This window comes from Bubalus bubalis, chromosome 8 (genome assembly GCF_019923935.1).
Source record: "Bubalus bubalis isolate 160015118507 breed Murrah chromosome 8, NDDB_SH_1, whole genome shotgun sequence".
Classification (NCBI taxonomy): domain Eukaryota; kingdom Metazoa; phylum Chordata; class Mammalia; order Artiodactyla; family Bovidae; genus Bubalus; species Bubalus bubalis.
Genome location: NC_059164.1, coordinates 104,662,348 through 104,688,461, shown reverse-complemented (window position 1 = coordinate 104,688,461; position 26,114 = coordinate 104,662,348). Strand labels below are relative to the sequence as shown.

Genomic DNA, 26,114 nt, shown 5'->3' with positions numbered 1-26,114 from the left:
CAAGGCAGAAAGCAACTGTTCCATGAAACCCAGATAGATTCTAATTCTTATTTTTTAGTTACGTGCCTGTAACTATAATTAATGACTCAATCACATGAATACTACAGGCTACCCAGGTGGCACTAATGGTAAAGAGCCCTCCTGCCGACGGAAGAAACATGAGAGATGTGACTTTGATCCCTGGGTGGGGAAGATCCCCTGGAGAAGGAAATGGCAACCCACTCCAGTATTCTTGCCTGGAAAATCCCACGAACAGAGGAGCCTGGCAGGCTACAGTCCATAGGGTCACAAAGAGTAGGACATGACTGAAGCGACTCAGCCTGCATGCACATGGATAACTAAAATGAAGACAATCTCTTTCTCATATCAACTAATCTGGAAGAAGCAGTCAAATTAAATACAACAAAATGCAAAGAAAGTGCTCCTCTTGAAGAGTAATAATAAAATATTATAGCAAAAATAATAGGTTGTAGCTTCCAAGATCAGATTACAGAATGTCTCCTGTCTTACTCCCTGTCTTTCCCTTGTTCTGTTGGAGCCCTCACTCTGGGAGAAATGAGGTGCTGGACTGCAGAGTGACTCACATGGTGAGGAGCCAAGGGAGGTCTCTGGCCCACACCCAGCAAGGAACTCAGGCCCTCAGCCAAACCATCCTTGAGCAGCTGAATTCTGCTAATAATTACAGTAATCACAACACTCTCCCTTGAAAAGGATCATCCCAGCAGACACCTCTACCACAGTCTGTCAGAAGCCTGTTGGCCAAGAGCGCCCAGATACACAGAGGCCAGATTTCTGACCATAGAAACTGTGAGGAAATAATGTTTGCTGTGCCAAGCCATTATTTTGGAGATAATTTCTTCCACAGCAACAGATAACGAACACACCCTGCTACATTTTACAGATGAAGAACCTCAGGCCACAGAATTCAAAGTTCACAGGGGTGAAATGATTTGCCAAAGCTCACTTAGTTAGCTATTGAGAAGGCAAGGATCAAAATTTAGTTCTTTTGTTCTCTGTTTCTTTGTTTCTGTAGTCTGGGTTAAGTATCTGCTGAACATACTTTCAGGGGGATATGGGAATGCTTTATGAATGTAAGACACATAAAAACTGCTTAGATATATAAACAATTAGATTTGCTGCTAAGTCGCTTCAGTCGTGTCCAACTCTGTGCGACCCCATGGACTGCAGCCCACCAGGCTCTGCTGTCCCTGGGATTCTCCAGGCAAGAACCCTGGAGTGGGTTGCCATTTCCTTCTCCAATGCATGAAAGTGAAAAGTGAAAGTAAAGTCGTTCAATCGTGTCCGACTCTTAGTGACCTCATGGACTGCAGCCTACCAGGCTCCCCTGTCCATGGGATTTTCCAGGCAAGAGTACTGGAGTGGGGTGCCATTGCCTTCTCCGACAATTGGATTTAATCAAATGCTAATTTTTTTGTTAATAACTGATATTAAAGATCAAAAAATGGTGTCCATCTATGGCTTCTATTGCTATGGAGTCAGGCTTCATTGTGAACTCAACTAGTCCCCAGGTTTTGTTTTCTCTTTTCAAAACCCATTCAGATGAAACTTCAGTATAACAGGAAAAGAGAAAGGTATTGAAAGAGTGTTAAGTAGAATGGTTTCAGGATGCTCCCCAGAGCTTAATAATGTCTTCATTGAACTGGAAAGGGCAAAGATCAAAGAGTGGCCCAGGCAGCAGGAGAAGTGCTGGCTGCCTGGAAACCCCAGGCCCTGCAGCTGAGCTAAGCAATAATGAGAAGCAGTGTGGGAAGAAGCAGAGCCCAGGCACACAGACAAGAGAGTAAAGAGTATGTGAAATATCGGAAGTGAGTTGCAGAGAAAAGCTATGAAAAACACAACATGAACAGGCTCGAAGGCACACAAAAAGAATCAGACCTAAACCCAAGACACAAAACACCCCTTGAAGTCGAACCTGAGAATTAAAATTTAAGAGAAGCTGCCAAAATAATATAGGGTGTAGCATTTTCAATACAGTGCTAAGGGGAAAAAATTTTTAATGCAAAAAATAAGGAAAGAAAACATGTATATGGGAGTGAAGGTGAGTGGGGAGCAGTACATGAGAAAAAGAACAAGTGGAAAACACGAAATGAGACTGTATTTTTTCAGGTCAATCACTATATGGCTTAAATAATTAATTTAAAAAACAAAGATGATCTGATTACATTTACAGAAATACATTCAGCTGAAGTTGCTTATAGACAGCACACCCAAAATTTAAGCTTAAAAAAGCACAGAAAATGGGGGAAACAGCTATGTGAGAATACTACTAACCAAAGACTGCTGCTAAGTCACTTAAGTCGTGTCCGACTCTGTGCGATCCCATAGACGGCAGCCCACCAGGCTCCCCTGTCCCTGGGATTCTCCAGGCAAGAACACTGGAGTGAGTTGCCATTTCCTTCTCCAATGTGTGAAAGTGAAAAGTGAAAGTGAAGTTGCTCAGTTGTGTCTGACTCTTTGAGACCCCATGGATGGCAGCCTACCAGGCTCTTCCGTCCATGGGATTTTCCAGGCAAGAGTACTGGAGTGGGGTGCCATTGCCTTCTCCGAACCAAAGACTAGAACAACTATAGACAAGTAGACTTTAAGTAAATATCCATTATTAGGGAGACACAGAGTCACTATATGAAGATGAAAGCTCACCAGGAAGATATGACATCTCAAATCTGATATGCACCTGATAATAAAGACTCAGGAAAAAAAATTTAAAGAATCAAAATGTAAACTCGAAAAAGATATTAATTATATCATGGACTAGTTTTAAAGAACTCCCTCAGTAATTGGTAGATAAAGTAGACAAAAAAGTAAAGCTACTTTGTTTTTTGCTTAATAGATACATGCAGGCTCCTACACTAAGACAGAGGGAAACACTGGGTTGAACTCAGAGATGGTGAGAAACCAGACGCTGAAGACTCTGTTTGTGGAACTCTGCTCCACCTGAGCCTTTCTCCTCCACCCTTCAATCCTTCTTAACATTTAGAGAGAGAAAAAGAAACAAAAAAGCAAGTATTTAGCATCATAGTCAAACTTGAAAGAAAAAGGAAACCTAGAATCCAGTCTTATCCATGAATGTAAAAACCTAAAGTAGCACACAGCTTTAACAAAATAAATCAGCCACATATTAAATAAAGAGCAGGTGGTGTTTCTCCCAGAAACACAAGAATTGTTTAATACTAGGTAACCCACTGGCACCCCACTCCAGTACTCTTGCCTGGAAAATCCCATGGACGGAGGAGCCTGGTGGGCTGCCATCCATGGGGTTGCGAAGAGTCGGACACGACAGAGCGACTTCACTTTCACTTTTCACTTTCATGCATTGGAGAAGGAAATGGCAACCCACTCCAGGGTTCTTGCCTGGAGAATCCCAGGGATGGTGGAGCCTGGTGGACTGCTGTCTATGGGGTCACACAGAATCGGACATGACTGAAGCAACTTAGCAGCAGCAGCAGCAGCAGGAAACCCACTGTATAATTTGTCATAACTTATTAAAGGAAGTGCACAATACAACCCTTTAAATTGATCAGCTATTCAAGATAAAATTCTTGGCGAACTGAGAATAAAAGTAAGTTTTTTAGTTGGATAATGGGTATCTACCTAAAACCTATAATAAGCATATCACTAAATGTGAAATGTTAGAAACAGTCCCTTTAAAATCAGAAAAAAAAGGTAGATGACCCATATCTATGACTTATTATAATTAAATATGTATAGGAGGTCCTAACACTACAAGACTAATAAGACAAGAAAATAAAATTTGCTGTATGACTTAGGGAATTCAAAGTGGGGCTTTGTGACAACAGAGAGGGGTGGGATGAGGTGGGAACTGGGAGGGAGGTTCAAACTGGAGAGGACATATCTATATCTATGGTTGATTCATGTTGATGTATGGCAGAAACCAACACAATATTGTCAAGCAATTATCCTTCAATTAAAAATAAATGTTTTACACATGTACACCTGTGGCGGATTCATGTTGATGTATGGCAAAACCAATACAATATTGTAAAGTAATTAGCCTCTAATTAAAATAAATTTAAATTAAAATATATATATGTTTTAAAAAGAAATATAAATTAATTAATTTTTTAAAAACTATAAAACAAAAAGGATGAAGCTAAGATGTCATTATTTTCTGACATAATATTGTGTAATTAAAATCCAAGAAAATTTATAGAAATAATTTATACTAAATAAGTTAATTATTATATTAGACCTTCTGTTTTCTTTGAAAGTTATAATTTTTTTTCCTTTTTCGCTTTTAGTGTTCCTGGAATTGTTCCTTGAGATTGAGCTTGATTGCACTAAAATATAAAACATCTGTTCATTAAGATAGCATAAAATAGGTTAACACCACCTCATTACAGCAGAAGACATTTGCAACATGTATAATAAAAACAAGGAAGAGAATCTAGAATAAGATGAGCAAGAAATGTGTACAAATCAGAATGAGTTGAAAATAATTTACTGATAAGACTACATATGCCTTGGAATGTGTTGATCATTAGGTCATTAGGAAGCAGCAGATCTAAGTTTAAATTGAAAAATCAGGACCTCAGCAACTGTAGCATTTATAAAAGATGGAAAGCAAGGTTGCAAGGAGAAATACAAACAGGCAAGAAGGAAGCATCCCAGGTGCAATGAGAGTCAGCATGAGTGTGTCAGAATTAGCCATCTCCTGCTGCTGGAGGGAAAGGGTCCACAGTGGGCCTTGCTCATTCAGCCCTGCCAACCATCCTGTATCAGGTACTGGTTCCTCTAACCCTCCATCCTTCCATCCTGTTCTTACTATACTGTCCAGTGGCTCTCCACATGCTTTATGTTTACCAATACCTGCTCTGATCAAAATTAGAATGTATAAAATGGCTGCATGTCTCTGACACATGCACCATCAGGAGATGAGGTCTACCACTGATTGAATCTGGGCTGGCCTCTGACTGATTCGAGCAACAGAGTGTGAGAAAAATGATGCTGCATAGGCACCAGGTCTCATCTTGCCTTTAGAGGCTTGGCAGCTTTATCTCCATCTACTGCAGCCCCAAGCTGCTGTGTAAGAAGTTGAACTACCCTGCTAGAGAGATTACTGACAGAGAGAGAAAGACTCTGAGACCACATGGAAAGGTGGTGGGGCGCAGGTGAGGTGAACCTCAGAACCATCTTCACCAAGGTGCCAGACATGAGTGAAGCCATCCTGGACCCTCCAGAGCCCATCGGCCTGCAAGTGTTCTGGTGTAGCCATCCCAGTCCACACCACACAGAAGAACCATCCAGTCAAACCATTCCCAAATCTCTGACCCATAAAAATGGGAGATATTCCAAAATGATTGCTGTTCTACATTTGGAGTAGTTCATTTGGCAGCAGTGAATAAATACAGAGACCATGCTAAGAAAGAAAATAGGGTACCTAAACAATTTAAGTCTGTTTTTTTTGGTCCAACATGGAGGGAATGTGGAGCAGGTATGAAGCAGCAGGGCTCCTAGCTGCCTAGCTCTTCTCAGAACAGTTTTATCACTGACCTACAGGGAATCCGAAAACACTGGATGCATTCATTCAAATGAACTACATCCCAAATCCAGATATAAATACATTTTTAACTATTCAGTTTCTGTATCTCTCCTGCCCTCTGTTGTTATGAATAATAAAGACTTTTCTAAAATGCCAGGAAAACTTGATGTTGTGAATAAATGTAGAAACAGAAAGTTTTTATACAAAGGCAATAAGAGTGAGGAAAGGTATCCCATTCTCAAGTACTGGCAGCAATTTTACAAGTTGAAAAATACTTAACAAAAGACTTCCAGATCATCTTCTACTTAACATTACCTGGACACTTTTATGTTCAGCAAATTTTACAAGTGAGTGAAATTAATCTCAATTCATTAAAGTTCCTTCAGTTCAGTTCATTTCAGTCACTCAGTCATGTCCGACTCTCTGCAACCCCATGAATCACAGCACACCAGGCCTCCCTGGTCCATCACCAACTCCCAGAGTTCACTCAGACTCACGTCCATCGAGTCAGTGATGCCATCCAGCTATCTCATCCTCTGGCGTCCCCTTCTCCTCCTGCCCCCAATCCCTCCCAGCATCGGAGTCTTTTCCAGAGTCTTTTCCAATGAGTCAACTCTTCGCATGAGGTGGCCAAAGTACTGGAGTTTCAGCTTTAGCATCATTCCTTCCAAAGAAATCCCAGGGCTGATCTCCTTCAGAATGGACTGGTTGGATCTCCTTGCAGTCCAAGGGACTCTCAAGAGTCTTCTCCAACACCACAGTTCAAAAGCATCAATTCTTCGGCGCTCAGCTTTCTTCACAATCCAACTCTCGCATCCATACATGACCACTGGAAAAACCATAGCCTTGACTAGACGGACCTTTGTTGGCAAAGTATTGTCTCTGCTTTTCAATATGCTATCTAGGTTGGTCATAACTTTCCTTCCAAGGAGTAAGCGTCTTTTAATTTCATGGCTGCAGTCACCATCTGCAGTGATTTTGGAGCCCAAAAAAATAAAGTCTGACACTGTTTCCATTGTTTCTCCATCTATTTCCCATGAAGTGATGGGACCGGATGCCATGATCTTAGTTTTCTGAATGTTGAGCTTTAAGCCAGCTTTTTCACTCTCCACTTTCACTTTCGTCAAGAGGCTTTTGAGTTCCTCTTCACTTTCTGCCATAAGGCTGGTGTCATCTGCATATCTGAGGTTATTGTGCCTTAATTGTAGATAATATCATAATATGCACTTTAAGTTTGGTTTAGTATGGTCTTTAAGTATGGTCTATCCCATAGTGAAGTCTGTCAGCAAAGAACATGCCATGTCTACAATTCTTATGATCTAGAATCTCGAGTCCCCTAAATTATACTACAGTGAAGTTCACAGAACATCTGTCAGGGCCTCAGAGGCACTATTTTAAAATCTTGTTAACTACAGCATTTAGTAGCATTCCTGGCACTTGTTCAGTTGTCATTTGTTAATGAATAAATTTCAGTGACCACATTGTCTCATGTCACTGATAAGGTCTTGACAGTCTGCAAGGGAAATGTGACTTAGTGACCAAGTGGCAGAGTTTTTCAGAAGTACAGCCAAGGCCAGAAGTTAATACCCTGGCTCCCCTAACATGCTGCTGCCCAATGGCTACACTATCAGTTCAAGACAACTTAAGTCTATATTCAGGCTTTGCAGCTCACTGCCCTTCCCAGTACAATGGCCCTTAATTAGTGTTGTGTGGACCCAGAGTAATTCTGAGGTTGGAGACTAATAATGATCTGATATATACTTGCTAATATACTGTAAAACTTGCTCCATTAAACACTTATTGATAAACTGGAATTTGGAAAAAGACATAAGTAATAAGTAGATAACTACCAAGTGTGTTTGTTATCAAATATGACAAGGTTTCTGAATAAGAAATAGGGTGACAACTCAAATATCATCAAAAGATTACCATTAGTATTATTATTAATCTTATCCACAGGAAACACATAATTGCAAAGTGTTCTCAGCTTAACTAAATGGTTCCTCAGGGATTGCAGGTTTAACCATGTAAATCTCTTTTTATACAATACATTCCAATCCTGAAAACCAGAGAGTTGAAAATTATTACCTACCATCTCTCTCCCAAGCTGGATATCTGGAATTTATGCTAAATATTTCTGCTCCCTGCCATCAGTGGGATCATTCAACTAAATTCTGGAATAGTGGATTAAAAGGCTTCATCAGCGAAGTGGAAAGTGATACGCTCTTTCGGAATAGAGAGGTTCAGGGTAAGTATAGGGTGTGAGCTAAATTGCTTCAGTCATGTCTGACTCTTTGCTACCCTATGGACTGTAGCCTGCCTGGCTCCTCTGTCCATGGGATGCTACAGGCAAGAATATTGGAGGGGGTTGCCATGCCCTCCAGCTGTCCTTAAAATCTGCATGGGTGGGATGGTCTAAATGACACTACAGAGGTACAGAAAAGGGTAATTAGGGTCCTTCTGTCGTGTTTGAATATTCAAGGAGAATATTTCAGAAGGAAGTGTTTGAATATTACCCAATGCATCGTAATGTATGCTGTAGGTAGTCTAGTTAGGTAGAAATGGAATGAAAGTAGGGTGTTCAGGAGAGCGCTTCAACCCTGCATGTAATTAAACAGGCAGGAGGGGCAGAAATGGAATTCAGAAGAGACGCTCGCAGGCTACTGAGGAATCCAGGCATGAAGTAAATGTGACTTCATGCCTGGATTACTCAGTCTTACTCAGTACTTGAGTATGACAGCAGTGAGAATGCTTTTTCTAGAAAATATCGTTAAGAAAAATGTTTTAAAATACATGAAATACTGACCAAAAGCACTGAGAGGAAGAGTCAAGCAAAAGTTATGCTGTTCCAGCCTCATAGACTAGAAGCATAACAGAACTGCCCAGACAAATCTGCAGTTGAGACAGGAAAGCAAATTTGGTGAGAAGGTGGTGCGTTCCAGCACGGTGATTGTGAGACATCCAGGTGAGGACGCCCTGTAACCAGCTGCTAGTCCAGAACTAGAGATCAGGACTAGAGGTTTAGCTACTAATAACTGAGCCATCTTTCCTTCTGAGACCCATGAAAGGGGCTCTTTGAGCCCGTTCTCTCTAAAAAGGCTCCCAAGAGCAACTGGGGGTGGTTGACAGATGACTTTATTCTGTCCCGGACATAGGATTCCCTCCCTTTACTGGGATAAGAAACTATGGAATTTACAACAAAGAATCATCTGAAGGGAGATTCACACTGTTAATTCTTCAACCCCAGAGGAGAGAAGGTGAGAGGAGTAAGAAAACATTACAGCAATGGTCTCAGCAGTAAGACATGGTGCCCAGCCTGGTGTCATGTTCATAATTTCTTCCCACTTCCCTCCCCCATAAAGCCTTAATACTTTCCTTCAATAAATACACTTACCTATATGTATATAGATACTTTAATATTAAGTATCTGTATAGCTATTTATCTATATCTATACACACACATATACATCATTACCCATAGAATCAGAGCCTCTCAACAACAGCCTGGATCAGCATATAGCACCCAGGATACTTAAAACACACAACAAATTACCTAAGAAATACCGTCTATGAAAAACCCAACACCTGAAAGTGCTTTCTAGAGTCTTTCCCTCTGGCTGTGCTGAAGAGGAGCAGGCCAGTGGCTGAATGCCAGGGTCATAGATTAATTCCTTGGGTATAACACATAGTAGAAAGGCAAAGGCTGTTTACTGAACTACGATCTTGATACCACAGCGTTTATTAAAAGGCCTTATAATAAAACGAAAGACCGATTCCTGAGGCAGCAGTGACATGTGATGTTCATGTGGCCAGCAACAAAACGGGGTGTTGCAGGAGAGTGAACAGACTGAAGATGCATTAGTCTTCTAGGCAGGCTTCTGAGCAAGTAGTTTCCTAGCACGCTATCACAGGGGCAGGTGAACGGGTGTGGATCAGCTTTCTGGAAACATCCTGCTTCGGCACAACCTGCCTAGACCACAACTTCCCATTTCTGTCGACAAAGCGGCACAGCGATGGTCCTCTACAGCAAGCTCCAATCTGCCTTATAGTCCCAAACACTACAAGCTCTCTGGCGCCCATCCTGTAACTGCCCACACGGGACCACTCGCTATGTCCCGTGTGTGCCCCACACGTCCTCTTCTGTCACTGTCTCCTCTTTTCTGAACTCACTTTCCATTTCTCTCATCTCTGTCAAAAATCCTATTTACTGCTGATTCCAGACTGCCACCTTCTCCTTGGTGATAATCTCTTCTGTTTTGTGATCCACACAGTATTTTATTTACAACTTATAAATTTTTGTTTTATAGTCTTGTTATTTATTTACTTCAGTTATCTCCTCTACCTATTGAATCTATCATCTAAAACACTAAACTTTTTGACATTTGGCCCCAGATTGAAGTGCCTTCTTTTTCTTTCTCTCTTCTACCTTCTTTTTCCTTTATTTCTACATCTTTTATTCTCTCTCTTCTTAGTTTCCGATTATATTATTTCATTCAGCCCTCAGTGGCTTATCCTAGATTCTCTATGTCACATAAAAAAACAAACTCCTGTATCCCAAATCCAAGGTCTTCCAAAATCTGAATCCAGATTTTCTGCTCAGATTCATTTCTTCCAAAATCTGAATCCAGATTTTCTGCTCAGATTCATTTCTTCCTACTCCAAGCAGGCATGTCTCTTCACTAATCTAAGAGTGGGTTACATTCATTTTTCTCAGGATAAGATGCCAGATGAAGGGTGCAAGAGCTTGGCGAGATGAACTGGTCTAATTGGGATTCCTTCTGATTTTGGCAGGCAGGAGGAGAAAGGGGCAGCAGAGGAGCAGATGGCTGGATGGTATCACTGACTCAACAGACGTAAGTTTGAGCAAACTCCAGGAGATGGTGAAGGAAAGGACAGGGGAGCCTGGTATGCTGCACTCCATTGGATCGCAAAGAGCTGGACATGACTTAGCAACTCAACAACAAAAACAACCATATTGGAGCTCTCTCTTGCCTTCAACATGGCCTCTGAGCTTCCTGACTGGTTCTATCAAATCACTCTTCTCCTAACTACAGTAATTTGAACAGAGACATGCGTACATCCATGGAAAATGCCATGTGAAGACAGAGGCAGAGAATGGAGTGATGTAGCTTCAAGCCAAGGAACACCAAGCATCGTGGCATCAGCAGAAGCTAGGACAAATGCATGGAACAGATTCTTCCTCAGAGTTCTCAAAAGGAACCAACCCTAGACTTTCCTGGTGGTCCAGTAGTTAAGACTCTGGCTGCCAATGCAGGGGACACAGGTTCAATCCCAGGTCCAGGAAGATCCCACATGCCACAGGGCCACTAAGCCTGTGTGCGACAACTAGTGGGGCCCACACCCTAGAGCTCATGCTCTGCAACAAGAGAAGCCACCACAATGAGAAGCCCTCACCCTGCAACTAGAGAGTAGCCCCACCCCCACCACAACTAGAGAAAGCCCAAGCACAGCCACAAAGACCCAGAACAGCCAAAAATAAATAAATAAAGTTATTATTATTATTTTTTTAAAAGGAACTAACCCTAACAACATCTTGATTTTGGACTTCTAGCCTCCAGATATATGAGGAAAAAACATAGAAATACAATGCCTTTTGGTATTAGGACCTTTAGACAAACTAAAATGTTTGTCTTTTACTAATGTAAAATGTTTGTCATCAACTAAAATGATGTTCTTGAGTATCTCTCAAGAACATCACAGATTTTTCCAGCCCACAAACAATAGGACAGCACAGAGATAAATGTGAGGGTGCCACATGCCCAAGACTCACGCAGCAAGCATCCTCTCCATGCCTGATACAAACCTGCCATTATACGTCAGTGGACTTCACTCAGAAGCCTCCAACGTGAATATGACTGATATGGTGTGTGCAATGCACTTTATAATCCTAATATCCTGCTGGATTTCAGCTGATAATCAAGAAACATTGCCCTACAGTAAATGCCCAGATGTCTGTACTATCTTTAATCTGGTATTTATTACCTCTTCCTTTGAAACTTGGCTCTGGAAAGTGAAAGTTGCTCAGTCGTGTCCAGCTCTTTGCAACCCCATGGACTATACAGACTTTGGAATTCTCCAGGCCAGGATACTGGAGTGGGTAGTAGCCTTTCCCTTCTCCAGGGGATCTTCCCAACCCAGGGATCGAACCCAGGTGTCCCGCATTGCAGGTGGATTCTTTACCAGCTGAGCCACAAAGGAAGGCTCTGGAAACTGTCCTTATTTTAAATACTGTTTTGTGCCTGTGGTTGACTTTTTATTGTATCCTAGATAACCTATTGGAAATGTGTAAGGAAAAAAGAGAGACAGGCAAAGGAGAGAAGAAAGAGTCAAAGAGAACTAGTAACCAAGCAGTGTTACCAGATAAAAGACAAATACATTTTTAGTATGAGTAAGTCCCAAGTCTTCTTGGAATATATACTAAAACAAAATTCATTGTTTATCTGAAATTAAATTTAACTGGGCAGCCTATACTTTTATGTGCTGAATCTAGCAACCCAAGGGGATTTTCTAGTTCTTTTCCTAAAGCTGCACTGTCATTTAAGCATGAATACAGGATTACTTTTTCTGAATCAGCAATAATTGCAATGCAAACAACAATTCTAGGGACTACAAACAAACAAACAAAAGAACACTTTATCCAATCACATAAACTCTTAAATGAAAACCAGATCCGTAACGCAAACCTTTGTTGGCGATTGGTCAGGGATGCAGTTTATCCGTTCAGAGTCATTTACCACTGGGCACTCGGCAGAACCAGGGGTGGTACTTGTCCCAGAATCTGGGCTAACTGTCGTCCCAGGATCTAGGATTATCCCAAAAACAAACATAAAATGAGACCATCAGACAGAATTAACATCACAGGCATTTGATACCCCCACAGCTCTCAACACTTCCAATTATATGGATGTCACTGCTGATTGGGCTTCACTCTGAGACTTTGAAGTGTACATAGTCACTTTATTAAGCTTCATTTTGTTCTTGCTGATTGCATTTAACCCTATATATACCGGTACCTGGAGAAGAGCATGACAACCCCCTCCAGTATTCTTGCCTGGGAAATCCTATGGACAGAGAAGGCTGGCGGGCTACAGTCCATAGGGTTGCATAGAGTCGGACACAACTGAAGCAACTTAGCATGTATGCATACCTGCACCATCTCCTTCTACCAGCAAGGCCTCCCCAAGTGCATACAAGAGCAAGGAGTTGGATTCCACCATTAGATTGGAAGCTCATCAAAGATTTCTTTAGTGCTCTCTACAATAAGTTCATAACAATATCAGGACAAAACAATGAGGCTTTTAATAAGCTTTCTTTTCACTAGGGTTTCCAGTTCAAAGTGGTGGATTGGGATTTCCCTGGTGGTCCAGTGGTTTAAAGACTTCATTTTCCAATGCAGGGAGTACAGGTTTGATCCCTAATTGAGAAGCTAAGATAAGATCCCACCCACATGCCTCAAGGTCAAAAACCAAACATAAAACAGAAGCAATATTGTAACAAATCCAATAAAAATTAAAAATGGCCCACATCAAAAGCAAACAAACAAACAAAAAACTTAAAAAAAAAAAAAGCAAACAAAATACCCCAAAAGTGATAGATTAAAAGAACTTCTTGTTTGTGCCAGTTTATGCATGCAGGTTTTATTTTCATCTTCAGGATCAGAGTATTTTAAGAATTTAACAACCTTTGAGATTATTTAATCTAGCTTCCCACAAAAGTAGAAATGGCATGGCTGAGAATAAGGGAAGGAGGGAACAGTCTTTCCTCTGGTTACATACTGGCCCTCGTTGCCTGCCCCAACTAGGAAGCTGCTCTTAGATGAAGCCCAGATACAAAATCATGGATAACTCAGCACAATCTAGCCCCGCTTTGAAAATAATACAGCTCAATAAACTTTTAATAAACAACTCTATTTGCTGTTATTTTTTTAAAGAACAAACTTGGGCCTAATATATTTTACTTGATTATATGCTTATTTGACTATGTTTTATATCAGTTCAGTCACTCAGTCGTGTCCGACTCTTTGCGACCCCCATGGACTGCAGCACACGGGGCTTCCCTGTCCATCACCAGCTAATCAAGTTGGTGATGCCATCCCACCATCTTACCCTATGTTGTCCCCTTCTACTCCTACCTTCAATCTTTCCCAGCTTCAGGGTCTTTTCCAATGAGTCAGTTCTTTGCATCAGGTGGCTAAAGTATTGGAGTTTCATATAAGGGTATTATTAATTATTATTGTGAAAAAATACAATTATTTAATGAAATTTGGCCAATATATTTCAAGTGCCAGTTGTGGAATCCTGTACTAGGCTAAACTGGGGGATAAACGTGTCAGAGTTAGGCCTACAATGTATGCCTGTTCTGCTGTCACATTATTTTGCTGACAATATTGTAACAAATTCAATAAAAACTAAAAATGGCCCACATCAAAAGCAAACAAGCAAACAAAAAACTTTCAAAAAAAAACAAACAAAATACCCCAAAAGTGGTGGATTAAAAGACAAAAGTCCGTCTAGTCAAAGCTATGGTTTTTCCAGTAGTCATGTATGGATGTGAAAGTTGGACTATAAAGAAAGCTGAGCGCTGAAGAATTGATGCTCTTGAACTGTGGTGTTGGAGAAGACTCTTGAGAGTCCCTTGGACTGCAAGGAGATCCATGCTATAGGAAATCAGCCCTCAGTGTTCACTGAAAGGACTGATGCTGAAGCTGAAGCTCCAATACTTTGGCCACCTGATGCAAAGAACTGACTCATTGGAAAAGACCCTGAAGCTGGGAAAGATTGAAGGCAGGAAGAGAAGGGGACGAGAGAGGATGAGATGGCTGGATGGCATCACTGACTCGATGGACTTGGGCTTGAGCAAGCTCTGGGAGTTAGTGATGGACAGGGAAGCCTGGTGTGCTGCAGTCCGTGGGGTCGCAGGGAGTCGGACACGACTGAGCGACTGAGCTGAACTGCACTGTCACAGTTTGAGTCAGGTGGTCCCCAACACAAACATACAGGCTCACACCAGTGAACATGAAGGCATTACTTCCCTGCCATTTATGAAGTTTCTGCTTTGAAAAGAGAAACATGTGGAGGGATAACTCCAGACCTCCTTGTTACCTTGTGATTCCAGGGAATCTCTGGCTGAAAGCACAAAGATGGGAATAGTGATGATAAACACCACAAGCAGAAGAATACTGAGCATAAGCTCCAAAGTAGTGAACTTTTTCAGCTTCTTTCTTGCCATCTACAAAGAAAGAGAAAACAAGTTTAGATTTGAGTTTTCTTTCACATATAGTCAGCGAAGTTTTTTTAATGGAAAAGCTCAAATGTATATACAAGAGGAATGAGTAAAATAACAAAGGCCCAGGTACCCATCAACTATTAATAGATTAAAAAATTATCAGTTGGCTAATTTCACTCTAAAGTAAGTTGTAGTCAGTCATGTCTGACTCTTTGTAACCCCATGGACTGTAGCCCTCCAGTCTCCTCTGTCCATGGGATTCTTCAGGCAAGAATACTGAAGTGGGTTGTCATTTCATTCTTCAGGGAAACATTCCTGACCCAGGGATCAAACCCAAGTCTCTTGCATTGGAAGGCAGATTCTTTACCAGTGAGCCACTGGGGAAGTCCAATACTATTCTAAATACTATTTCCCATGTAAAGGAAACATCTCTAAGGACTCCTTAATTTGAGCCTGGGGCAGGAAATGTACAAAAGGAGCTTAGGTTATCATGTTAAACCAGCAAGAAGGGAGCTACCAAAGAGTACCAGGAACCAACTTGAAGAGACTCTCACTGGGTTAAGTGGGACAATATGAGCGTTAATAATAATAATGCCATCAATGGACTAATATGGATGAAATGTATTTAAATCTATGAGTTCATAAAGATTTTGGACTAAAAAGTCTCATTTATCCCCTTTGGAGGATTCTAGGAGAAAAACTCCTCAGTTGGAAAACCAGTAAATAAAAAGTCAAATGTTTATCCTACCCTTCCACTACAAACTGTTCCTGAATAAACCAAATGATGGATGAGGGAAAATTTTCTTTCTATAGAAATATTTCATTTAATAAGTAAACAAAGAATGATAAAATTACAGTGTCACTGCATCACAACTCCTAATGAAATAGCGGAGTGAAGAAATGCTCCCCAATGGCTGTGAACATTTAAAGCAAAAAAAGAATCTGCTAGATTTTATGTATGTCCTGCTGGAAGATGCTGTTCCCATCTATGTACCATTCATGCTATAGAAAACAAATCTGTATCTGTCAAAACTCCAGGTCTAATAATTTACAGGAAATACAAGGATGGAGAGACATGTTGGGCTGCATGGAGATGCAATCCGCAAAGTTAAGTATTCCAAACCCACAGGAATTGTGAGATAATAAATTTTTATTGCTTCAAGCTGTTAAATTTGGGGCAATTTGTTATGCAACAATAGATAATTAATATACATGAGTAAATATGACTTTTGAAAAAATATCATTTTTAAAATGATACATTTTTTAAATATACATTTTTTAAAAATCTGTTTGCTTCTCATCAAAATGTCCTTTTGCATTATATATTTAAATATGGTTACCTGCTCTATGGAACAAAGGTAATAAGTTTCTAGCTATAGGAGAGACATATTTCCTTAAGCCTTAAAGGGAAAAAATCCCTCATCGGCATCATCTGATTGACCTCACTTCCCAAATTATAAGGGTCTCATTGGTGAAATCTTACCATGTCCTAAATTGGAAATACGATTCAGGAAAAATTAAGGTCAAGAAAAATGACAAACATGTATACTTATGGCTGATCCATGTTGCTGTTCAGCAGAAACCAACTCAACTGTAAAGCAATTATCCTCCAACTAAAAATAAATTTAAAAAAATTAAAGAAAAGAAAAGAAAAATGACAGGAGGCAAATAGAATAAGGAAGCAATTTAAATAGATTTAACTGCTTTTAAGAGAAAAATTGTTAAAAAAAAAACAAAAACAAAAACAAACACCTACTTAGCAGACTGTCACCAATCTTTGGATATTCTATTTCATGTGACAAGCATAAACTGTGCAATGACAATGATAAAAATCACTACCCACAATTGAGTAACGTGCCAAGAAGATTATGTAATTTGTTGCACGCAATCTTCCTAACAACCCTCAGTGAGTTATTGCTACCATCTTCACTTGCAGATGAGGAAATTGAGCTTCAGCAAGGTCGTATAACCTGCCTGATTTCACACAGATGATAAGGGGCAAAGTCACAGTTTGAATACCAGCCCTTTGGACCTCACAGCCAGAACTTGTAACCACTACTCTGTTGTTCCATGCCATGATGCCCACAGTGCACTCCTGAGAAAGCTTTTGGCGAGATTGTGCTTTTATCAGATAGTGTCTGGGTCATTAACCAAGTGCTTAGAACGGGTGTAGCCCTGGGTGAGGTGCATAATATGCATTATTTCGTTTTGTCCTGACAACTATCCTCTAAGCTGAGACTGTACGACAGGTTGGACTTTGATAAGTGCTCTGGAGAAAAATAAAACTTGGGTGGGGGGAGGATGAGGAATGGGGGAGAATGGGGGTGGTGGTTGCAATGTTAATTAGGGAAAGTCTCATGGAAAAGCTGAAAGTTATTGCTGTACATAAATCAAGTGGACTCCATGGTCATTTTTTCCCTCTTGAATTAAAATGCTTATATGAATAATTGCCAAAGCTCATTTTCCTGGTATTGCTCTAATCATTTAGGCAAAGTAGGTAGATAGTCAGGTGGGGCCCAAACTTGAGATGGCTACTTGAATTCTAGATAATTCAGATAAACTAGATAATCCATTTTCATTTTTTTATGTATAGCTGATAGCTGATTGGCATATGGCAATTTAAGTCTTTTAAAAATTCTTTGATAACACAAGGCAAGAGCTCTTGTGGAAAAGAAAGGGTTCATTTTACAGAGACTGAGAATAACTTGCAAAGAGGACCCCAGTGAGTCATGGCTATTCCTCAAAACTCCTGGGTAAAATTTATTGGCCTGATACATTGTCATCTGGATATTTAAAGAATGGGAAGGAAAAAGGGAGCTAACAGTCTTTTTCTCCCAAGTCGTGTAACATCCAAAGTGCAAAGATCTAAAAGCTTGACCTAACTTAGCTGTGTGACCTTGGAAAAACTGCTGAACCCCTCTGGGCCTCATTTTCCTCATCCGAACCCCAAATGGATCATCTCTGGAAGATAGCTATGACCCTATTGTCACCCCAGCAGCAGGGTGTCCAAAGGCTTATTTTGTCCATCACATTTGGCAGTTTTGGAAATTTTCAGATGGAAAATCTCTTCTTCTAGGGCCATCTAGCCCTTAGTATTCCATGCTCAGGGAACAGTTTACATATAAAGCAATGGTATTAGCCCATCAAAATTCATTTGTAAGGGTTGCCTGATGCTAAAAATCATTGGCATCTGTGGAAGTGTGAGTGAAACAGTAACGTGCTAGCTCAGTTGGGGGTACAGAACAGAAGGGCCACCCCATCATTTGATCCTTCCCAGCACAGCAAAACAAAGACTCCTCTCTTTTCCTCCTGCCTGCCTACCATGCACACACACTGCTCCACACTGTGACAAAGAGTAGTAGGCAGCTTAGAGGTTCAGAATACCCGTTCCACACAGGAAAGCCACCATTCAGACTCTCTATTGGAAACCCATGGAAGCCATTTCTAGTGAGACCCACGGGATTGATCATGGTCTCCCTTCTGTTTCCCCAATCGCAACTCTTCCTTCTCACCTCCATGGCTCATCGGAAAAGGAATGCCCACTGTGTTCAGCTAGACTCTCAATAACCAGTGAAGACAGGACTCTCTATTACTTCGTTTTGTCAGAGAGGGTCCAGCAACGATCCATCACCTTTCCACTCCCCTAGGCATGCGTTTCATTTTGACACGTGACAGTCAGTCCAGACATCGAGACTTTCCCTTCATTTTCTTCTTCCAGATCCCACAGGAAATCTCCCGACATACCAAAGCAGGTACACACCCCAATACTTCACACACATACACACACACATGCACACACCCCTTTAGACTCTTCCGCATAACAATTCTTTATTTGATCAGCAAAGGCACCAAACTCACAGGGATAGAAACAGATTTCTCAAGTTGCTGACTGTGATGGATTCTCGAAACACCACTTCTCAATCACAGCTCCATGTCATTTTAGAAGAAACATCCCAAATTGCCCTCATCTAACTCCCAAATTCTAACTCCTTCCCCTCACTTCCCCCACCTCGTCTCAAGAATCAGAATTCACCTCGAAAATTAAATCAATCATCGCCACACACACACACACACACACAAGTCTCAAGGACAAAAAGAGTTGTGTTTTGTTTAATATGTGTTTGTATAATTTTGTGGTTTGTTATTGATGCTTATCTTTGTGTTTAACCAGTTAACAAGGGCATCTGATTGAAGGAGATGAGCACAAGTCCACACACACTTGTACACGCGCATCTGTAGCCATCAGTGAGCACATAGTTTAGGAACATACCTCATCACCCCGAGGCTGCGTCCTCTCTCTGAAGGATGGGCTGGTAATCCGTGCAGAGCACAATCCAGAGAAAGCAGCCACAGCCCTGGTAACCGGTCACTGTGCTGATGTTAATGGAGTTCAAATGCAAATCATTGCCCAGCTTTTTCTCAGGCTGATTTGCCGGTTAATTAGTAATCAAGGTCTTCCTCTGAGGCGAACATCCTTTAAGACCTTGGGGCAAGAAGCGACCACCCTGAACCCAGGAACACAGAATGTCTCTGCAGCAGTGATGCTCCATGAGCCTGGTAGCAGAGCAAGACGGACTCAAAGTGTAGATGACAAAGAACAACAACAACAAAATGATCCAGGTAGCCCAGAAGAGCTCCCTCTCTCCCAGCGACCCCAATCTCATTCGCTGATCAGTGTTTGAAGGAAATGATTCTGAAAATGTTTACAAAATAGTTCTCTTCTTTTCCTGCCTCTTTTTAAAGCTGTATGTGTGTGTGTGCACGTGTGTGCGTGGGCTAAAGAGATCCTTTGGCCATCTTATGCTTCCTCTGGACTTCTCTTAGGATTACATTTTTTTATGCATGAGACAAAATACAGAAGTACAAAATAAGGATACCAAAGAAACTAATGTCATTGAGTTACAGTTACTAATAGATAGATAGATAGTGAAGTCGCTCAGTCGTGTCCAACTCTTTGCGACCCCATGAACAGTAGCCAACCAGGCTCCTCTGTCCATGGGATTCTCCAGGCAAGAATACTGGAGTGGGTTGCCATTTTCTTCAGGGGATCTTCCCGACCCAGGGATCAAACTCAGGTCTCCTGCATTGTAGGCAGACGCTTTACCTTCTGAGCCACCAGAGAAGTCACAGTTACTAAAATACTTCTTAAATTGCAGCATAATAATGTATGTTCTTTTTTAGTCCAGTCACTCAGTCATGTCCAACTCTTTGCCACCTCATGGACTGCAGCACACCAGGCTTCCCTGTCCATCACCAACTCCCGGAGCCTACTCAAATTCATGTCCATCGAATCGGTGATGCCACCCAACCATCTCATCCTCTGTCGTTCCCTTCTCTTCCTGCCTTCAATCTTTCCCAGCTTCAGGGTCTTTTCCAATGAATCGGTTCTTCGCATCAGGTGGCCAAAGTATTAGAGTTTCAGCTTCAGCATCAGTCCTTCCAATGAATATTCAGGACTGATTTCCTTTAGGATGGACTGGTTGGATCTCCTTGCAGTCCAAGGGACTCTCAAGAGTCTTCTCCAACACCACAGTTCAAGAGCATCAATTCTTCAGCACTCAGCTTTCTTTATAGTCCAACTCTCACATCCATACATGACTACTGGAAAAACCATAGCTTTGACCAGACAGGCCTTTGTTGGTAAAATAATGTCTCTGCTTTTTAATATGCTGTCTAGGTTGGTCATAGCTTTTATTCCAAAAAGCAAGCGTCTTTTAATTTCATGGTTGCAGTCACCATCTGCAGTGATTTTGGAGCCTAAAAAAATAAAGTCTCTCACTGTTTCCATTGTTTCCCCATCTATTTGCCATGGGACCGGATGGCATGATCTTAGTTTTCTGAATGTTGAGCTTTAAGCCAAATTTTTCACTCTCCTCTTTCACTCTCAAGAGGCTCTTTAGTTCTTCTTTGCTTTCTGCCATAAGGGTATTGTCATCTGCATATCTGAGGTTATTGATATTTCTCCCAGCAATCTTGATTCTAGCTTGTGTTTCACCCAGCCTGGCATTTCGCATGATGCACTCTGCATATAAGTTAAACAAGCAGGGTGACAATATACAGCTTTGATGTACTCCTTCCCCATTTGGATCCAGTCTGTTGTTTCATGTCCAGTTCTGTTGCTTCTTGACCTGCATACAGATTTCTCAGGAGACAGATCAGGTGGTCTGGTATTCCCATGTCTTTAAGAATTTTCCACAGTTTGTTGTGATCCACACAGTCAAAGTGCTTCTTTAAGGATATATTAACTAACAAACCTAGCAGTTACTACAATTTCAAAACAGTGTAGACAGTATTTTGAGATTATCTTTGATATATGATATAAAAGTAACCGTGACCTCTCTTGGAACCCAAGTCTTGGATACTGCTCACACGACGGTGATTTGTGGCCTGACTTTACACCTTGACAGATTAAATGTCAGTATTTCAGCAAAGAAAAAAGCATAAATATTTTCCCCTTCCAATTCACCTACTTTCTGAACTAAATGCATGAACCACAGCTTAAGAATGCTATTGCTAGGCAGACCCTCCCTCAAAGATACATTATTTTTTCATCTACATTTTGAGTCAGTCTTGCTCTGTTACCAGGCTCATAAATAGGCAGATTGGGGTTGACATATACACACTACCATATGTGAAACTGGTAACTAATAAGGACCTACTGTATAGCAGAGGGAACTCGACTCAATAGTTTATAATGACTTATATGGGAATAGAATCTAAAAAACAGTGGATATATGTGTAACTGATTCACTTTGTTGTATAGCAGAAACTAACACAACAGTGTAAATCACCTCTACTCCAATAAAGTGAAGTGAAACTATCAGTTACTCAGTCATGTCCAACTCTTTGCGACCCCATGAAGTGTAGCCTGCTAGGCTCCTTTGTCCATATAAGTTTCCAGGCAAGAATACTGGAGTGGGTAGCCAAAGGGGATCTTCTTGACCCAGGGATCAAACTCGGATCTCCTATATTTCAGGTGGATTCTTTACCATCTGAGCCACCAGGGAAGCCCCAGTGATGCCAATGATCCATGAACCGATTATTGCCAGTCCCAAGGAAATAAGTATTAAAACTGAGGATAGGTATTTACAAACTTTTATTACCACTTGTCAGAGAAATTTCTGTCTCCTAAACCTAATAATAAAAAATGGAGCTTGTGTTTGTATATATATGTGGTTTTTAATTTAATTCTCCTGGCCATTTATTTTTATTTCAAATTTATGAAAGTCTCAATCTGTGACCTAATGGAAAAATTTTTTAACCTTTTTTTTTTTTAATGACAGATCATTTTAAAAACTCAGCTCAACTATGGTTAATGCCTGGTCATTTGCTTTTCTGGATAAGAGAAAATTCAGGGAAAATTCAGGCTAAAGGACCTAAATTTATAAACTGTGTATCACCTAGAAAAACTAGACAAAATTCAACATCTATTATCTTTATTTCATTGTGGACACAGACTATTAAAAATGGAATGAATCATTTTGAAAAGTTTACTCTCTTGTCATTTTCCACATTTCATCAACCACTGGAAATGATGGGAACCAGGAAAACCTGCAGACCAGGTACTGGAAATCCCCCATCTACTGTGTTTGTTTGGTACCACAAAGAACTCAGAACTAGAAGAGGAAGGAAAGAAAAACTAAGGTGCATGGAGGCCTGCTGGGTACTGCAGTCTTTTGTTGACTTTATCTCATCAGTATTCACAAGGGCCCAAGAGCAGCGAGGGTCTGAACTGCCAGATGGATGCTCGTCAACTCTGCATCACAGCCCACATGGTCTATTTAGTATTAACCCTAAAGAACGTTAGAGATCATCACATCATTTTACAAGTGAGGAGACTGATCTGAGTTCAAAGCCCAGGTCTGTTTACTGGCTGGGGAAGTACAGCCACGTAAATCTCAGTTTCCTTAACCTAAATGAAGATCAAAGTGGCACTAGAGGTAAAGAACCCGCCTGCCAGTGGAGGAGACATAAGAGACGAGGGTTCAACCCTGGGGTGGAGAAGATCCCCTGGAGGAGGAAATGGCAATCCAGTCTGGTCATTCTTGCCTGGAAAAGTCCATGGACAGAGGAGCCTGGTGGGCTACAGTCCATGGGGTCACACAGAGTCAGACACACTGAGCATGCACGCACCCACACCCCATCAAATTATGAAGATTAAACCCTATAGCACAAGTAAAAGACTTGGTGTTACACAATAAATGGTGTCAGGTACAATTATGATTACTATGCATCTGTCACAGCTGTGACCAGAGCCCAGACCCTGGACTCCCAACCACATGTGCTTTCAAATAGGCCAATATCTCCTTCTCTCCTAAATCAGGATTTTGATTGAAGTTGTTGTTCAGTTTCTAAGCCATGTCCAACTCTATGTGACCCCATGGACTATAGCACAACAAGCTTCCCTGTCCTTCACTGTCTCCCACAGTTTGTGCAAACTCATCTTCATTGAGTTGGTGATTCTATCCAACCATCTCATACTCTGTTGCCCCCTTCTCCTACCCATCATCTTTCCCAGCATCAGGGTCTTTTCCAATGAGTCAGCTTTAGGCATCAGGTGGCCAAAGTATTGGAGCTTCAGCTTCAGCATCAGTCCTTCCAATGAATAGTCAGCGTTGATTCCCTTTAGGATTGACTGGTTTGATCTCTTTGCTGTCTAAGGGACTCTCAAGAGTCTTCTCTAGCACCTCAATTCAAAAGCATCAATTCTTCAGTGCTCAGCCTTCTTTATAGTCCAACTCTCACATCTGTACATGACTACTGGAAAAATTATGGTTTGACTACATGGACCTTTGTCCACAAAGTGATTTCTCTGCTTTTTAATACACTGTCTAGGTTTGTCATAGCTTTCCTTCCAAGGAGCACGCATCTTTTAATTTCATGGCTGTAATCACATGTAGTTATTATATGTGTGTTATAACTGAGGGTAGATCAGAATAGCAATGACAGCAACATTTTTGGAACACGTATTACGACCCATACATTACATTAAATGATTCACAGATAAGACTTCAATTTCTCCTCATAACTACACTATGAGGCAGGGACTGTTATCACCCCAGTTTTATTTTATCTTTTTTTTTTTTTTTTTGCCAAGTCACATGGTATATGGGATCTTCGTTCCCCAACCAGGAATTGAACCCATGCCCCCTGCAGTGGAAGTGCAAACTCTTAACCACTGAACCATCTAGGAAGGCCCTATTACCCCAGTTTTCAAGTGGAGAAACCTGAGGCACAAAGAGCAACTGCCCACAAGTTGTGTAACTAACAGGAAGTCAAACCAGAGTGCAGACACAGGCAGTCTCATCAAGCCTGCACTGGAATACGAATGTGAGTGATGTCTCCATAACCTCACAGCCAGGAGCAGGTAAGAAGTTAAACGGCTCTGCTACAAAAGACAAGAGAGCACTGAAAAATGCCACTGGGAAAAGAACAACCCCAACCAGGAGGGACAGGAAAGAAACCATAGGCCAAGATAGATGGGAGTGGGAAGGAAAAGAGAGACTGAAGGAGACTGGGGGCTAAGGAATCAACAAGGCATAGAGGTTAGAAGAATGAGACCTGCTTTAGAAACTTTAGCAAAAAGACAGGGGAAGACAGTTGTGGGCAAGTCAGGGACAATATTGTAAAAGTACGCTAGAGCCACCGCATCATGGAGATTCTGTTAGCAAGAAGACTCCCACCAGCAACAGGGACCCACCGCAGACAAGACATTGCCCAGGCTGTCACTAACATGAAATAGATTTCTGAGCCTAGGATTTCTCTGCCTAGGATTCAATGTGCAGGATTATCTGTCACTGTGAGTCTTTACTGAGAATATTGCTTCTTCCCACACCTCCAAACAGAACAAGTCATAGTCACAGAGAACACTGGGACCTGTGTAAGCTGCATGTCCATTGGAGTGGCCCAAAAGTATGGAACTCTGCTACCATGAGATCCTCCATGGGCATTCCCTGAAGACCAAAGAGCTGGTGGATCACAGTCGATATTGAGCAAGAAGACCATGCAACCGTCTCCAAACTTCATAGTCCAAACAAAATAGGCATGGTCTATTCTTCAGGATGAATTTTGAACTCTTCTTTCTCTCTTTAAGGCCCTCCTTGTCATTTTGACTCCACTAATCCAGTACTTTTTCACTAGGCACCATTAAACTTTGCTCATGGCTGCTTCTGCATCATTGCCTGAGGGCAGCCTTCCTCCAGGGCTGGGTCTACACCCTCTTGTCCTCTGTCTTCTGCAAAAACCCCTCTCCTCTTGCAAAGCTAAGCTTAAAATCCACTTACTTGGTCTGAAATTTTCTCTAAATGCTCAATTTAACATTGTTGGTTCCCCATTTCTGAACAGCTAAAGTCACAGTACATTCAACACTGGTGCTCTGTTTTATAGGTGAGCATACCCCAAAATGCTCAGAGAACAGCTAGCCTCCCATCAAGTCCCTGCTGGTTGAGGTCCCTGAGAATGTCCATCAAAGCCCAACCCAAGCAAGGAGCCTGGACTGACCTCTGAGCAGAGAAGGGACAGATGACCGCCCAGTGTGTTTTCCATTCTCCAAGCATTGAACATGACAATGGAGTCTCCCTTCTCAGAATAAAATCCTGATAAAAACTAAGATACTCATCTATCTGGGTTTTACCTGCAGTGGACTGTGGGTGGGTTAGATGATCCTGAAAGTATCCATAAATAGGCCAGTTAACTTGAAACAGATGGATATAACATTGAAATCAAGTTAAACCATCTCTTGGACACTGTTTCCATGTTAAGTCTTCAGCTGGTGTCATAGAAAGAGCACGCGGTTTGGAATCAAACAAGCCACGGTTTGAATATTGGATTCTCTTATATGTGCCACAGACCTTGGGCAATCATTCCAATGTTCGGAAGGTCAATTGCCCTCTCTGTGAATTGGAGGTAATAATAGGCTTGACATACATGACTTTGAGCCTAAGCTGAGATAGTAGGTAACCTGATATCCAGGGTCACAGTTTCCCCAGTCCCTCCCCAACTGTGTTTTCTTAAAGTCAGAGAAAACCCAGCAAGTGGAACCATTAGCTTAAATTCTGTTAACAACACTTCCTTCAGTTCATCCACCCCCAGAAACAGCCTTACCAGTGTGGGCTGGAGGAAGTGGTCTTTTCCCTCCCTGGACCACCGACAGACAAGTGCAGAGCATCAGTGCCTCCCACACTGAACCACAGGCTAAGGGAGAGACACCAGTTGAGCTCCTGACTGTGTTCTCCATGGTTCCTTAACACTCCCTCTTCCCCCATCTCCCCTCACCCCCTTACACAAGCGCATGCCATCTCCACACCTTCATGTCACAAAGCATCTCTCACAGTCTCCATAGCCTACA

General features: G+C 41.5%; 1 protein-coding gene across 8 annotated transcripts in view; it reads right to left on the bottom strand.

Moving 5' to 3' along the window:
• Window positions 1-26,114, bottom strand: part of MGAM (maltase-glucoamylase) — a 100,295-nt gene that overhangs the window by 73,643 nt on the left and 538 nt on the right. For 3 of the 8 annotated variants that reach the window (XM_044946980.2, XM_044946984.2, XM_044946983.2), the window contains exons 1-3: window positions 19,038-19,733; window positions 14,644-14,770; window positions 12,226-12,344 (exon numbers count right to left, since the gene is read on the bottom strand). In XM_044946980.2, the coding sequence (XP_044802915.2) occupies window positions 12,226-12,344; window positions 14,644-14,770 (246 nt within the window). In that variant the 5' untranslated portion in view covers window positions 19,038-19,733. Of the gene's footprint in view, window positions 1-12,225; window positions 12,345-14,643; window positions 14,771-19,037; window positions 19,736-25,400; window positions 26,090-26,114 lie in introns of those variants that run through there. The other 5 variants (XR_006552989.2, XR_006552990.2, XM_044946982.2 and 2 more) reach the window with 4 other exon arrangements.